The 15,470-nt window shown below is 39.2% G+C and overlaps 1 protein-coding gene across 26 annotated transcripts in view; it reads left to right on the top strand.

The window, feature by feature from the left end:
- FN1 (fibronectin 1) overlaps positions 1 to 15,470 on the top strand; it is a 64,548-nt gene that overhangs the window by 30,103 nt on the left and 18,975 nt on the right. For 18 of the 26 annotated variants that reach the window (XM_040986465.1, XM_040986478.1, XM_040986477.1 and 15 more), the window contains exons 21-29: positions 2,141 to 2,235; positions 3,544 to 3,712; positions 4,165 to 4,251; positions 7,435 to 7,626; positions 10,086 to 10,268; positions 12,174 to 12,263; positions 13,526 to 13,795; positions 14,502 to 14,618; positions 15,250 to 15,414. In XM_040986465.1, coding sequence (XP_040842399.1) covers positions 2,141 to 2,235; positions 3,544 to 3,712; positions 4,165 to 4,251; positions 7,435 to 7,626; positions 10,086 to 10,268; positions 12,174 to 12,263; positions 13,526 to 13,795; positions 14,502 to 14,618; positions 15,250 to 15,414 — 1,368 coding nt within the window. Of the gene's footprint in view, positions 1 to 2,140; positions 2,236 to 3,543; positions 3,713 to 4,164; positions 4,252 to 7,434; positions 7,627 to 8,850; positions 9,124 to 10,085; positions 10,269 to 12,173; positions 12,264 to 13,525; positions 13,796 to 14,501; positions 14,619 to 15,249; positions 15,415 to 15,470 lie in introns of all 26 variants that reach the window. The other 8 variants (XM_040986464.1, XM_040986456.1, XM_040986473.1 and 5 more) reach the window with 1 other exon arrangement.

The following is a 15,470-nucleotide window of genomic DNA, read 5'->3' as shown; positions in this document are numbered from 1 at the left end:
TTTTTTCATTCCTTTGTATGAGACCTGTTTTATGTAGTTAGATAGAACGTCTATTAAAAAAATTCCATGATGCTAATGTTGATTAAATGGAAAGAGAGGGCCAACCTAATATATTTCACATATTTTTTCAACCAAATGCAGATGTAAATTAACCGATGAAATCTTTGAATTTTGAGCACTCCCTTAGACTGCAGACATTATCAAGGCTTGCATGTTTTTGAAATTACTTTAACCTCTTTGTAGCGTTTTATAGTTTTACTAAGCTGAATTCTGGGAATAACATCTCTGGATTTTATGACTTATGTTAAATTCTTAAGAGCAAATGTGAGAAAAGTAGGGAAAAAAAGAGCCGTTTCTAGGGAAAATTTCACTTACTCCTTTATCGACAGAGCAAATTTTATTTCTTGGCCAGCCAGCTGTTCACCTAACGAGCCCTGCCAGAGCCCGTAACTCGTGCTTCCCGCGGTCTCCCTTCTTTGACATCAGTTTGTGGATTTGTGGTTTGGTGATTTTCCTGTAATGGCCTTCCCAGGCAGAAAGCATCATCTTAAACTTAGGGAGTTTCTAGCTGGCTGGCTCAAGCAGTAGAAAATACCCAGTGTTACAGCCCAGGATAGTTAAGGAAAATGTAATTGGTGAAAAAGTTGTGGTTTTCACAGATGTTCAGAAACTGTCCTCTGAGTTGTTTCTTGTGGGCCGTTAAAAACTGATCACCCAGCCTGGCCTGGGCTTTTTTGGCCAAGTCAGCAGCGGCCAAGTGGCGTATGATTTCAGAGGCATGGAAGGCATCATGGGTCACTCATTCTAAGTCCTCCACCCCATCCCCAGTGCCATGAAAATAATGGCCTACTTATGAAACAGCTCGCTAACCAGCACAACATCAATTCAACCATGAGGGCAGTAATTATCAAGAGGCCCACACATATATTTGACTTTTTCCCACGTCGTTTTTAAAAATAAGATTTCAAAAGTACACAGTCAAATCGAGATTGGAAGAGAAAAATAGAATTATAAAGTTGAACTTAAAATCTCTGTGGCAAAGGAAAAAAAAAATAGCTGGAGCTGAGTGAAGATTGAAGACTTTTGCGTTCCCATGCATATAAATCTGAAGGGTAACTCTGTCTCATGAGCCACTCATAATTTAGTATCCCTGCAGTCAGCAGTTTCTTTTCCAGTGGCACATGATTTGATTGGACCATAAAGAAGAAGAAATTGTGACGCCACCAAACATGAAACCCTTGACCTTAACTGACCCAATTCAAATAGCTTGGTACCTGAGGTCTCACCTTTCTAGATTTATACCTGTAAAGTTATTGTGAACATGTATCTGAATTTTACTTGTCCAAAACTTCCCATTTTCTTTCATTCTTTTGTTTTCTTTAAGAAATATTTTTATACAAAATAACCATGGTGTCAGGATGCTGGAGTGCAAAAATAAATTTTTGTTATAATCACTAATTTTAGTGGTAAGACACTAAATATATTTAGGAAAAGAGCAAAGGAAGAGCTCTTTAGAATTTTAACATGTGTATATGGCAGCAGCTTTTGTTTAACTCGCACATGAAAATAATGATGACAAAAAATCGGCCATCACAATGGAATAATTCAGCATAGTGCTAATTATAAGATCATTTCCTGAAACTTAACTGTTCTTAAACTGATGGTCAGTAATGTGATCCTCACTGTGTGTGGCTAGCTTTACAATTTATACAGATGCCATACCGACAATATGAAAAAATGGTTAAAAAAAAAAAAAAAGAAAGAAATTTTAGACCAGAAAGCTTAAAAGTACCTCCCCAAAGATCCTGAGGTCTTTGTTACTGATTGACAGATAAAATTGGCATTATCTGTGGGTTTGTCCAAAATGTAAATTGTTTGGTTTCCTGTTGAACCTACAGAATCAGGACTTAATATTTTAGCCACGCCCCAGTTAACTGTTGTGGCACATTAAAGATTTGAAGACAGTTATCTTCTCCAAATCCTTGTCTAGTGAAGAAGCGTATGTTAGATTCTCGATCCACCAGTTGAATAAAGAACCTTGATTTAAAAAATACATGTGTGTGTGTGTGTGTGTGTGTCCTATGCAGTCAACTGTGTATTGTTCCACCATTTGAACATGCACCTTGTTTCTGTCTCACAGTGCAACCTCACAGCTCCATCCCTGCTTACAACACAGAGGTGACAGAGACCAGCATCGTGATCACCTGGACCCCTGCACCAAGGATTGGCTTCAAGGTAAACTGCCCTCAAGATGGAGGCAAGATGTGCAAGAGTTCAGAGGCATGGCTTTTGGTACCTGCTTCCGCCATTGCCTGTCTGCCTTTGGGAGGACTTCATGACACCTGTGGCCCACTCACCTTCCTTAAGTGCTAGGCTGGACACAGGAGAAGTGAAGCTATGCCAGTGCCTGCTAAGCCTAGGAGAGCTGTTAAGCATGGAACTATTAGCTGTTGTTATCTTGTTTCCACTATACTTTCTCCCCTGGGGTTATCCATTCAAAAAAAAAAAAAAAAAAAACAGAGAAAGGCTCAGTTGGATGTGTTGTTGTTCTAAATGGGTGTCAATGAGTTCATGAAAGCCAATTAAGGAGACCAATTAAGCTCAGAGTCACTTAAAAATCACATTTTCATCCAATCAGTTTCATCTCAAAGTGTTCAAAGCCCTGTGGGTGGAATCTTTTAATGGAAGTCAAGATTTAGATCTTCCCTGCAGGTGTCTAAATTCATTCCTTTAAAGTAATAATATTGAGAAAGCAATGAATACAAATGAATATGCTTAAATGAATTACTTCCTTTGGCATTTAAAGTATGGAGAGAAAATATTTTTATGACTGGAAATCAATACTAAATTCCCATACTCATAATTGTTTGTTTTTTTTTTTAAGTAATATAGGGTCACTTTCATTTGAGGTATGCAGATACCCGAACCCAATGGTTATACTTAAATTTGGAGAAAATCTTGTGGAAGATTTCTTTTTTCTTAGTGGTGTCATGGTGGTTTTCAGCAGCCGGTTAGCATATGAAGTTTTTTTGAGTGCTGAACGCTGTTTACCAACAGTGTTACCTAGACTCCTAAAGTCAGTGGGCACATTCATTTTAATTTTTCCTTCCCAGTGTACCATCCTGTAGTTAAGCTTATGAGTATACTTCTTTAAACAAGTGTTTTTGCGGTGTAAAGCATTACAGAGGCTAGTGCTTTTCAATGGTAACTAAAAAGTGAGTTGAACACGAGTAACTGATGAAGCAGAGTGCCTGGGGATTTCTTCTGGCACAGAGAAAGTAGAGTTGAAGTGCCATGGGGCTCAAAGCCAGCAAATACTGATATATGATGGCATGTCTCGAGAGCCTTCCATAACAAGACACCTTAATGTAATGTAGAAGATATCTCTCCCACTCTGGGCCACTGGTGCAGGGCATTTCCAGCCAACGTATGCTATAATAAAGTTAAGTCCCCAGGTCTCTTCCCCCAAGGATATCACTTTGTGCCACAATCTCTGCGCAGTATTGTTTAGTCCCGGTCTTTATTCTGCTTTGCTTCTTCTAGTTGGGTGTACGACCCAGCCAGGGAGGGGAAGCACCACGAGAAGTGACTTCAGAATCTGGGAGCATCGTTGTGTCTGGCTTGACCCCTGGTATAGAATATATTTACTCCCTCCAAGTCCTGAGAAATGGAAAAGAAAGGGATGCACCAATCGTGAACAGAGTGGTGACACGTAAGAACGGTCCTTTTCCTCGTTCTTTTCTTTTCTACTTGTTTTCTTTTTAGAAAAAAAAGCCAGTGTCAATTTCACGTTTTAGTTGTGAGAATGACACGGGGGAACCATCCTATCCCTGCTGAATCAGCTTTTTCTAAATTTGGAGTCCCAAGTCCATATCAAGAATGCTTCAAAACTGGCAAGATGGAAATAGACAAAGATGCCAGTCTCATCAGTATTGCAGAATCTTTTATCATATCAAAATTCTTGGGAAACTATTGGAATTAACTATATTTTCATAGAATAGTTTTTATTACTGATGAAGGAAGGAGGGCGACTGAAGGTGGGAATGGACCTAAGGAGGAGGAGAGGGAGGGGATAAAATGCAGAGCGAGGGGAGAACTATTCCGTAAACCAAATGATGTTCTGTTTAGTGCTTTAGTTTGTAACAAATTTTCTTGTGACAATAGCATTGTCTCCACCAACGAACTTGCACCTGGAAAGCAACCCGGAAACTGGCGTGCTCACAGTCTCCTGGGAGAGGAGCACCGCGCCCGGTAAGCCTGGGATGGACACGGACAAGGACACATCATCCTTTTCCAGTTGAGATTTTACAGATGGGCTCCTTTTAGACAGACAGGATCCAGGTGGCATCAGCTCACAGGCGTACATTGGGTGTCCGTGATAGAAGGATAGGTAGGGTGCATTGTGCATGTGGACTTTCATGTCTGGGAGGCCAACAATCCTGTACTAACCTGTCACGGAGAGACAGACCCTTATGCAGTTAGAAGGAGTCATAAAGGCTGAAGAAAACTGAAGGGTGCCTTTTGCTCAAGGCATTAAGATTGCTAAGCAAATGATGAAAACCGTACTATCTAATTTCTCTGGTGAGTTGTTCACAGGTCTTAAGTTTAGTAGCCACTGAAGTTTACAAATCCGTTGTTTCTTGGTATTCCTGAAGTACTGCCCTCATCCCCATTTTGCAGTTCTTTGAATCCACAGATCTCAAGTTCCTATATAAAACGGTTTGATATTAACATATAACCTATGTACACGCTCCAGTATGACTAAATCATGCCTAGATCACTTGCATTATCCACTACAGTGCAAATGCCATACAAATTATTATAATATTATATTATTGAGTGATGAGGTTTTACGTATTGAGAGATTTTACATTTATATGTACATACGTTGTAAAAATGAGGTTATGCATGTTTAGTAAAGATTTTTCTTTTGAATGTTTTTGATTTGAGGTTAGTTGAATCTGAATGTGGAACTGATAGATAGGAGGGATACATTTTTCACAAGTTGCATCACAAAAATAGAAGGATGATATAAAGTAGAAATGACAGATGACCTTCTTTTTACAGAATGAGAGAACTGGGACACAGAAATTGGCTTCCCCATAGACATATTTAAAATGCTACAGACCTGGAAGTGTAACTTAAATTTTTGACTCCTTCTCACACCACAAATCACATATTTGGAAATTACAACTTACACATGTTTTTGATCTTGCTTTTCATTTACATGAAAAGTGAACATTTGTTTAAGGAACCCCATGACTATTTTAAAAGCTTAAAGGAAAGTTTTGTGTAAACTCCATGTGCTGAAAAGTATTTCTAAAATTCTGAAATATGTGAAAAATATCTAATGCAGTATTTGACTAGCATTATGTGCCATGTCAGTGATAGGAAATTTAAAGCATGAATTACCTTTGCTAAAATCACATGAAAGCCTCTGAGAAATTAAAGTGGAAATGGAATTGCATTATTTAATATTGGATGTATTGAGGAATTTGCTGTTAAGACATAGCACTCATCATTTAACAATTCTAAATTAAACAGAAGCACAAGTTTCAACTAATATTGATTGCAGACTCACTGCATATACTTCTTAAAGATTTATTTGGTTCACTATTTTTCACTGTCACAATTATCTTCAAATGTTTCTCTAAGTAAAGTCTTTTACTTAATCTTTGTTTAATATATTCTGTCACACAAAATAAAGCTAGCTGAAGGGGTCCTTCTCAGTTTCCTCTAAAGTTGAGTGATTTTGGTTAAGTTCTCAATATGTGTGGAAACAGTTTTTAAGCCAGAGACACGCTGTTTCCAGCTGAGGTACCCTGAACTTGAAACTTGAAGTTGTTTGCTTTCATGCTTGCCAGCAACTGCATAATCAATATCCAGGCTAAATGGCCCCATCTGGCAAATGTAATGATCTAAATATTTGTTCCTCACCCAGTAGGATTCCCTCTATAAGTGCTGTTGGTGCTCCCCCAGTACTTAAAGAGAAATGTGCCATCATTTTCTTGCTCTGTAGTAAGCTTAACTATATTATACTTTCTTGGTTTACATTTAATATGGCTCTGCAGATTTCAAACCACTATATATTCATTTAAATGTCTTTCTCCTTCCCGTCAACCCTTTTCCTACCCAACTCCAATTATTCTTGAATACTTCAACAGTTAATATTTTTAGAATCAGTGACACCACTTTTGTTTTTCGTTTTTGCTCCTTCCTTGAGCTTCATCCTGTAAACCCCATCACATTAGACCTTTTATATTAAGAGAGTCCCTTTCAAGGAATGTCTTTAGGTAGAAAGCAATTGAATACTAGCTCAGCAGGCAAAATGAAGCATGCCTCACTTGTCTATTAAATTAGTCTATTAAGGAGAAGTAGGATGGGGTGATAGAATAGTGTCTAGCATCATATCTCCTTTCCAAGATTGTCTTCTTTTTCTTATTATTTTTTTAAGACTTGTTTTTATTTGAAAGACAGATTTTACAGAGAGAAGGGGTGAGAGGGAGAGAGAGAGAGAGAGAAGTCTTCCAGACTCTGGTTCACTCACCAAATGGCTGCAAAGGGCAGAGCTGAGCCAATCCGAAATGGAGAGCCAGTAGCTTCCTCTGGGTTTCCCACAAGGACACAGGGTCCCAAGGATTTGAGCCATTCCCCGCTTCTTTTTCAGGGCATAAGCAGGGAGCTGGATTGGAAGTGGAGCAGCCAGGACATGAACTGGTGCCCATAGGGGCACTGGCGCTGCAGGTGGAGGATTAGCTTGTCACCATGTTCTTTCCTTAAAATGGCCTTTTGGGGACTCCTAATATTTATACATACTAATGGGATACCTAATATTTATACATACTAATGGGATCAGATTATTAATATGATAATCTGATATGTATACAACATTTAATGATCAAAGCAAGATAATCACCATTTTTAGCTACTCTAATAGCTATTCTGAATGTGTTGGAAAGTTCTAGACCCTTCTTCCCTAGTTGTTTTGAAACACTTTGCAGGTTACTGGCAATTGTAATGACCTTACTGCATTATAGAAAACTAATGCTATGTCCCCCTAGCTTACTGTATTTTGGTATTTGTTATCTAGTCTCTTTCTTGGTGCCCCTATCCCAACCCTTCCTGGTTTCTAGTGGCGATCTCTCTTCTATGAAGGGAATTTTGTTAGCTTTAATATGTGAGTGAGAACAGTGGCATTTCTGAATCTTTGCCAGCCTGTTTCACTTCACGGGATAACCAAGACTGCCTTTAAAGCCCAAGTATCTTCACACTCCCTGCGAGTACTATTCCAAGCATTGAATGACAGTGAAATTGCCAATAATGAACACGTCTCTTCTCCACTCTTCGTTGTGGTCCATCATTGGAGTCTAAGTTAATATGCCATGGGTCACAAATGCTCTTTGTAATAATGGTCTCCTTTGTGTTTGTCCGTAGACATCAGTGGTTACAGAATTACCACCACCCCTGTTAATGGCCAGCAGGGATATTCCTTGGAAGAAGTGGTTCATGCTGATCAGAGTTCATGCACTTTTGAAAACCTGAGTCCTGGTTTGGAATACAATGTCAGTGTTTACACTGTCAAAGATGACAAGGAAAGCGTCCCTATCTCTGACACCATCATTCCAGGTAATAGAAGACTAAGCTGGAATCCTCCCAGGGGCAGTTCCAGTTAGAGTAGGGATTAATATTGTATCCTGGACAGCTGAAAGTATCAAATATATTTGGTATTTAATCCTAACTTTCCACTCTTGAAAACCATGGAATCAGAGCAACTGTTTGGACAAACGCTTGCTGTCAACGCTGCTTCACTGTCTGTGCTTCACAGGATGCTGTTTGTGGCAATGGCTGTGTGATGATGTGGCAGCCGTGGCCTTAACCCTGTACTGTCTGCCCACTTGGAAATTTACTAAAACAATGTACGCGTCTGTTCAGTGCTGACAGGCTAAAAGTAATGTGGTAAATGCATCCGACCAGTCCCTTTGTGCCTGATTTTATAGTCCATATCAATTTCCAACAGCGATCTATAAAGTAATTTGGTCACCATATGAGCACTGAAACAACGTTTGGCTGACACGTCCAGTTCTTCATCTTACAGCTTCAAATCCTTCTTGGATAAAATTTTGTAAAAATGTCAAAACCATAAGACCACATCTTCAGCATGTTATTTCTTACGAATTTAAAGACTTCTAAGACCCATCTAGGGATAATTTTTAATTTTATTGTCCAAAATTGGATTATGATACAGTAAATGCATGACACAGATTGTGTTCCCCTTGTACTATTTGGTAAAAATGTTTTTAGTAACTAAATAACTGAGTATACATTAAGATATCGGCCGTGGCATTGAACTTAGGCCTGCTGGTCACTGGCTTGAGTGTGCTTTTATATGGCACATTTCACACTATTCATAATGCACTAGCATTATGGGCATATTACAGTTATTTTTGGTATGGGGGAAAATTAGGTTAAAAAAATTTCTTTTTGCAGATTTTTTTTAGAAGCCTCTGATCCTGCAGATATTTTGTCTGGTTTTAGGAATTATTTTGATATCCTCAATACAGCTGTAATTATTAAGAAGCTGAAATGTTGAAACTGTAATTTTTAGGGACATTTTCAACATGCACGAAAATCCCACAAGAAATCTTGTAACCTGTTCTATTCGCCCTGGGAAGCTACTGAATCATGATGCCTTAGAGTCTTTCAGATTATTTGAAACCGACTGCATATTACCATCATTGCTTTACTGTTCTTTCAGTTTTTGCCACCAGTAACCTGATGTACACTGCTTTATTTTTTTTTTTCTTTGCCTCCATTTTCCTTGTGCCCTTTCTTTGCACTGTAACTCAATAGAGGTGCCCCAGCTCACTGACTTAAGCTTTGTTGATATAACTGACTCAAGCATCGGCCTGAGGTGGACCCCGCTAAACTCTTCCACCATTATTGGGTACCGCATCACAGTAGTTGCAGCAGGAGAAGGGATACCTATTTTGGAAGAATTTGTGGACTCCTCGGTAGGATACTACACAGTGACAGGGCTGGAGCCGGGCATTGACTATGACATCAGCGTAATCACTCTCATTAATGGCGGAGAGAGTGCCCCTACTACATTGACACAGCAAACGGGTGAATTTTGAAAACTTGTGTTTGAAACATGGATGGTGTTGCATGCTGCCACTAGCCGCTCTGGTTAAACATGGATGTTTCATAAGAGAGCCCAGCAATTGGCCAATCATTAAAACGGGGTTGGCTGAGGGATAAGGAATCAATTGCATACGTAAAACTAATTAGATAAAACATATGCAGGAAGTTTAAGTGTACTTTAAGCAAAACCACAAATAGAGTTGAAGTTAGAAATATTTGGAGACTTGTTCTTTTAAAGAGCACAGATAATTAAATGCATAGATCTTTTCGTGTCTAACCAGTATACCAGTATGCTCTTTCTCCTACACTTAATTAACTCTACCCTGATCCCTCTTCCAAATTGAGGACGGAGAGGAGGGAGACTCTTTGAGATACAGTAGTCAAGGATTTATTTCTATGCTGTGGTAAAGAAACACCTCTTTAACCATCGTCTAGGGACAAGCATGCAACATTTTATAGGTTCTCTGCCCTGCATGGTAAGAAACATGCCGAGAACCAATTTGCATGAACCCTTTTCACTTGTGAGTAGAATTCACGGAATGGAATTGTAGCTGCGCCGTAGCTTGTAGACATCTCACTTTGGAGGAGGGGGGTGTGGATTAAGACCCTCTGATCTGTGTCCGTGTGCATGTGTTTCTTTGGAAAGTACTGCTATGTTTCTTTGTGCTGTGTGGCCACTTGAGCCTTGCAATGTATGTAAAATCAGTGTATTTGGAAGCAGATTAAAATATATTCTTAAAAATGACAGAAGGGTTAAAGGGACCTAACAGTACTATGTGTAATGTTTTCTCTTTAACAGTAGTACACTATAACTTAGATTAGAATCAGATTAGACTATTTGCATGATGATGACTCTGTTTCCTTTATGCATGAAATAGAGCTTTTACCTTTCCAGCTTTTTGTTAGTGTATATTAACTCAGTTGTCCTTCCTGTTTGAAACCAGCTGTCCCTTCACCCACTGACCTGCGATTCACCAATATTGGTTCAGACACTATGCGTGTCACCTGGGCCCCACCTCCATCTATTGAATTGACCAATTTCTTGGTGCGCTACTCACCTGTGAAGAACGAGGAAGATGTTGCAGAGTTGTCCATTTCTCCGTCGGACAATGCAGTGGTTTTAACAAGTAAGCAGTCAGATGTTTCTGTGCAACAAATACTAATCTAAAGCCTAAGGCATGAATTCCGAGTTTTCAAGTAAGAGCAATTGAGAGTTAGCAAGGTGCAACAGAACAGTGGGCCAAACTCCCCGCCAGTGTGCAACTTTGTCAGTGTTGAAAGACCTATAGGTGAATACCAAGACAAGTTATTTTATTAAATCTAAACGTTACTGAAAAAGTTGATTAAATATAGCGTCACTCTCTTTTTATTGTGATTTTAATAGCAGTGTCATCAGGTAATCCACTTAGCATTTGAAAATTTCAGAAATAGAAACTGATTACTTGGGCTCCATCAGGATTTTGTTTTGAAGTTGAGTCAGAAATTTAATTTGTACTTCACGAAACATCTGTTGACAGGATTTCTCAGAAGGCGACTACCTAGAAGACAACTGTTATTAAGCATCAACACTTTCTGGAAATTGACTTCCTACAGTATTGGAGTCAATACTTCCGCTATAGAAAGTGAGAGTAGGCATAGCATGGTACTAATGTAAGCATCAGCTACTTTTGTTATTATTTTCACTACATTAATAATGTATACAAAAAGACGAACATTTCCACTAAAGAGAAATAGCTTCTGCTCAGGTACATTATCAAAAGATGATCTCACAATGTCTTCCACCTTTCAAACATATTTCAGGGAGTGAAACACAAATAAAGGCAGCCCAGCCTGGCCATGATCTTCCTTTCACTTTTCATGGTTGAAGACAAAAACATTTATATTTTTTTAAACATGTATTTATTTTTGTTGAAAAGGCAGAGTTACATAGAGAAGGAGAAATAGAGAATCTTCCATCCTCTGCTTCACTTCCCAAAAGGCCACGATGGAAACAGTTGGCTAATCCGAGGCTAGGAGCCAAGAGCTTCTACCAAGTCTCCCAACTGGGCCAGCCGCTGCTGCTTTTCCAGATCACATGCAGGGAGCTGGAGTAACACTGGAGCAGTCAGGACTTGAACCGATGCCCATATGGGATGCTAGTACCGTATGTGGAAACCTGGCTTGCTATGCCACTGCCCTGGTCCAGACAAGAACATTATTAAATCTGCCTGTTTACGTGGATGGGCAGTTGCTTCCGTTCCAGTATCTTTGGGAATCAGTCTTCACAGCTTCAGTCAACATAGGAGCTTTTGCATCCCTGCAAAATGCTACAAATGGCCATCATAGCCACCCCCACCCCACCCACTAGAGAATTCATCATTACCCTGTTTTTGAGATGAAACAACTGAGGCTGCCAGGGGTTAAGGAATTTGTCCCTGGCCAAGCAGAAAGATTGAAGTAACACCCAAGCAAACAGCTACCTGGTCTGATGTTTTTGCACATCACACAGAAGCCTCTACGAAAAGACCAAAGGGCAGGTGTGCGTTTGTCGGAGGGAGGGGAAGGATGAGAATCTAATGGGTTCAAAGGTCAAAAGCCAACGCTGCACCTTTTGGAGAGATGATAATCAGGGATACCTATCCAGTGTTTTAGAATTAGTCTCACCTTAACGTGGTGGAACGTACCGCACTCCCTATGGAGTGTGGCGCTCCTTTCATAAAGGTTAACTGCTAAGACTTTCGCTGGGTCAACATGTATTATTTAGGGCTAATAAATTAAAGAAGGTAGCGTTTTTGTGCCTCAGTTTTCAGATTTGCACTAAAGGGATAATTGTAGTAGACAAAACTTTGGGAAGTGGAGATATGTTCATTGTCCTAAATTCAGTGATGGCTTCACAGGTAATACGTATCTCAAAGCTGGTGAAATTTTACTTTTTTATGCATGTATTATATGTCAATATAAGATGCTTTAAAAAGCAACAATCCACGGTGTGATTATGTACTTGCCATGCTTCCAAGTGCATGTTTAAAAATAAGTCCCACTTGCTTCTTCAGATCTCCTGCCTTCGACAGAATATTTGGTCAGTGTCTCCAGTGTCTACGAACAACATGAAAGTACACCTCTCCGGGGAAGACAGAAGACAGGTGAGTCATGTTGGGGCTGAGCTTATCAAATCACTTTCACTTCCCTGTTGCACCAGATGAAATGCTACTCCCCAAATCTCTCTCTGTGCTTGGTGGTGAGGGTGCATATTGCCTTGTCCTTACTTGTTCAGCACTGGTCTTGGAAATTAAGAGATACTCTGTTCAACAGTTAAAATTGCTAATTAGTAAGAAGTAATTGTGGCGCTCGGATTCTACTCATTGCTTCCAAAGAGAATTGAAATTATTCTTCAAAAAAATTCTGCCCCTGCCAAACTTATGGTCCCTATTACTAAAAGTAATGATTAAGCACCTCCAACTAATGACTAACCCAGCACTGTCACTGGTATCTAAGTATTTCTAACTTTGTTAAGCTGGTAAATTTATATCCACTTTCTACCTAATGAAATGTTCATTTACAACAAGGAAGAAGTTAAATTCCATAAAGATTATTCCCTTTGTTAAAACAGTGCTTCTTTTAGTTTTTTTTTCCTTTAGAAATTATAGTTTTATATACTGACTAATTAATTTATAGTCCACTTACCTCCAAAGGGAAGTGATGGTATCTCAGTCTGAGATGATTGTTATTGGACAGGATTAGTTAATGTGGTAGCTGGAACAGAAATTTCCTGGATGTTCCAAAGAGGTTACATATTTTGAATATGATATAAACTCAAAATTACTGTTGATTGTTTAAAAATGCACTGTGTTCTCAGTTCATGTGGACCGGTCTGTGCTGTAATTTGTGTAGGAGGATGTTCTTAGTTTTGGAGTTTTCAGTGCCTTGTACCATTGCCATTCTGTTGATACTTTAATTTTTTCCTGAACGTAGAACACTTCTTAGAAAACAAAACTTACCTTGGGCATGAACAGATCTCATGTTACTTTTGAGAATTCACTGAGGATAAAAACGTAATACTTGAACACTGAAGCACTTGAAAATATCAGTTCCCATAGTATCTTAAATACCTGTCTTCAAAGGTAATGCAGATACCTACTAGAAAAACACAGGAAAATTACCAAGATTCCCTAGAACAAAAAATGGCATGTGTGCACTGACTGTTTTTAAGTTTATTATTTTAGAAATCGTATGTGACATATCTCAACCTGAGGTCCCATGTACATCAAGGCATTGATGAGAAAGAACCCACATACTGGATACATGTCACGTTTCCCCACACCAAGTGAGCCTTGGTCACTTTCCAAGCCAAGGGTGTCTTACCTTTTTTTATCCCTCCTCTTCTTCACTCGGCTGGGAAAATCAGCTCTTGCTGCTCCAACTGGTATTGACTTCTCTGACATCACTACCAACTCTTTCGTGGTTCACTGGATTCCTCCTCGAGCTCACGTTACGGGCTACTGGATTCGCCATCACCCTGAGCACCGCGGTGGAAGACCTCGGGAAGATCGTGTGCCCCCAAATCGGAACTCCATCACCCTGATGCACCTCAGTCCAGGCACTGAGTATGTGGTCAGCATCGTGGCTCTCAATGGCAGAGAGCAGAGTCCTCCTTTGATTGGCCAACAGTCAACAGGTAACTTCTGGTTTCCAAAGAACCTCAAGACTTCCTTATGTAGGTGCGATAGATAAGGAAGTAGCCCTGTAATTGGAGTCATCACCTCTTTAAAGAACAGACCAAGTTACAAGACAGAAAAGGAAAAGGAGAGAGAATGTGGGAGGAAAAACTCCTTTGTACAATATAAGAGGATAATTTCTTTACCCCAAGAAATTTCTTACCTGATTAGATATTTGTATATTTTGGATAAATAAAGTTTATTTAGAATTAACAGTATTTCAAAGTTGCTTTAAAAATATGTTAGTTTGATAGTATTGCTGTTCTTATGAGATTTTCCTAGATTAAAAGGGAAGTGTCATCATGGTATCTAATTCCCTAGTCTCAAATGGTTTAGCCAGACAAAGTGGAAGGTCAGCAGATGTTGCAAATGTAAGCGAGTAGCAGATACCTAAGATGATAAAATATGGGTTATGATTTTTGTCACTTCTCTATGGTTTTGGGTGTTTTTTTTTCAAAATAAAAACATAAAGGAAAAATCTGAAGTGACTTTCAATCATTTTACCACCATTTGAGATCCTTAACCCCTTACCCTGAATTGTGTATAATTTTAGCTCTGTTAAATTAGTGTACTATTTGCATGATTGCATGAAACTTGAATAAGAGTGGTAGATCTCGACATTTTTTGGAAGTTATGAGTTTGAAATGCTTCTCACGTTTCTTCTAGTTTCTGATGTTCCAAAGGACTTGGAAGTTATTGCCTCAACTCCCACCAGCCTGTTGATCAGCTGGGAACCTCCACCGGTCACAGTGAGATATTACAGGATCATGTATGGAGAAACAGGTGCGCTACTAAAATGCTGCTTCACACTCTGATCAAATTAAGTTCCTTTGTGGGTAATCTGCAAACACTGCAGTGGACATGAAGCCAAAGGATCTTTTGTAAGCCTTTTCAGCGGAGTCTAGTCTTTTCCAAGGACGTATGGATGATGTGTATGATATAAATGGTTATAAAACAAACAGAAGATAATTTATATAATGCAACTAGACAGGGGGAAATGCTGCAAATTCACAAATACCAATCATGAAATCAATGACTTTTGTTTTTCTTTTTACTTTTCTATTTTTTTCCAATTTTCATGTAACAGTTTTTAAAAAGGATATATTATAATCCTGTGTAGAAAGCTTATCTTTTTTTCCCGTTGAACATCAACCTACAATTCAGTGACTTTTTTGCAGCCATAATGTTAAGATAGCATTAACTACAGTTGTCTCGATTTTTTTTTTATACTTCTATCAAACTTTGCTCCATGCATAAATTGACTCTTCTTTTCAGGCCTATGCATAGTGTCCTTTGAAATTGAATAAGCGATTGGATGGGGGGTATTTAACATGCTGTTTTCACTACGCTAGTTCACATTAACACCCAGATGAATCTAAACTTCTCACACTCCAAACTAACTCTTTTTCCACAGGAAAAAATAGCCCTGACCACGAGATAAGAGTGCCTGGGACCAAGTCTACAGCTACCATCAGTGGCCTTCAACCTGGAGTAGAGTACACCATCACTTTGTATGCTGTCACTGGCCGAGGGGACAGCCCAGCCAGCAGCGAGCCAGTTTCCATTAATTACCGAACAGGTACAGACACCCTCTCTAGGAGTAACACCACTTTTTAAAGACAATTTTCAAAAGTA

This window comes from Ochotona curzoniae, unplaced genomic scaffold, assembly GCF_017591425.1.
Source record: "Ochotona curzoniae isolate NIBS_2020 unplaced genomic scaffold, NIBS_Ocur_1.0 contig_4514, whole genome shotgun sequence".
NCBI lineage: Eukaryota > Metazoa > Chordata > Mammalia > Lagomorpha > Ochotonidae > Ochotona > Ochotona curzoniae.
Note: the sequence above shows the minus strand (reverse complement) of the source record. Positions and strands in the feature narration are given on the sequence as shown.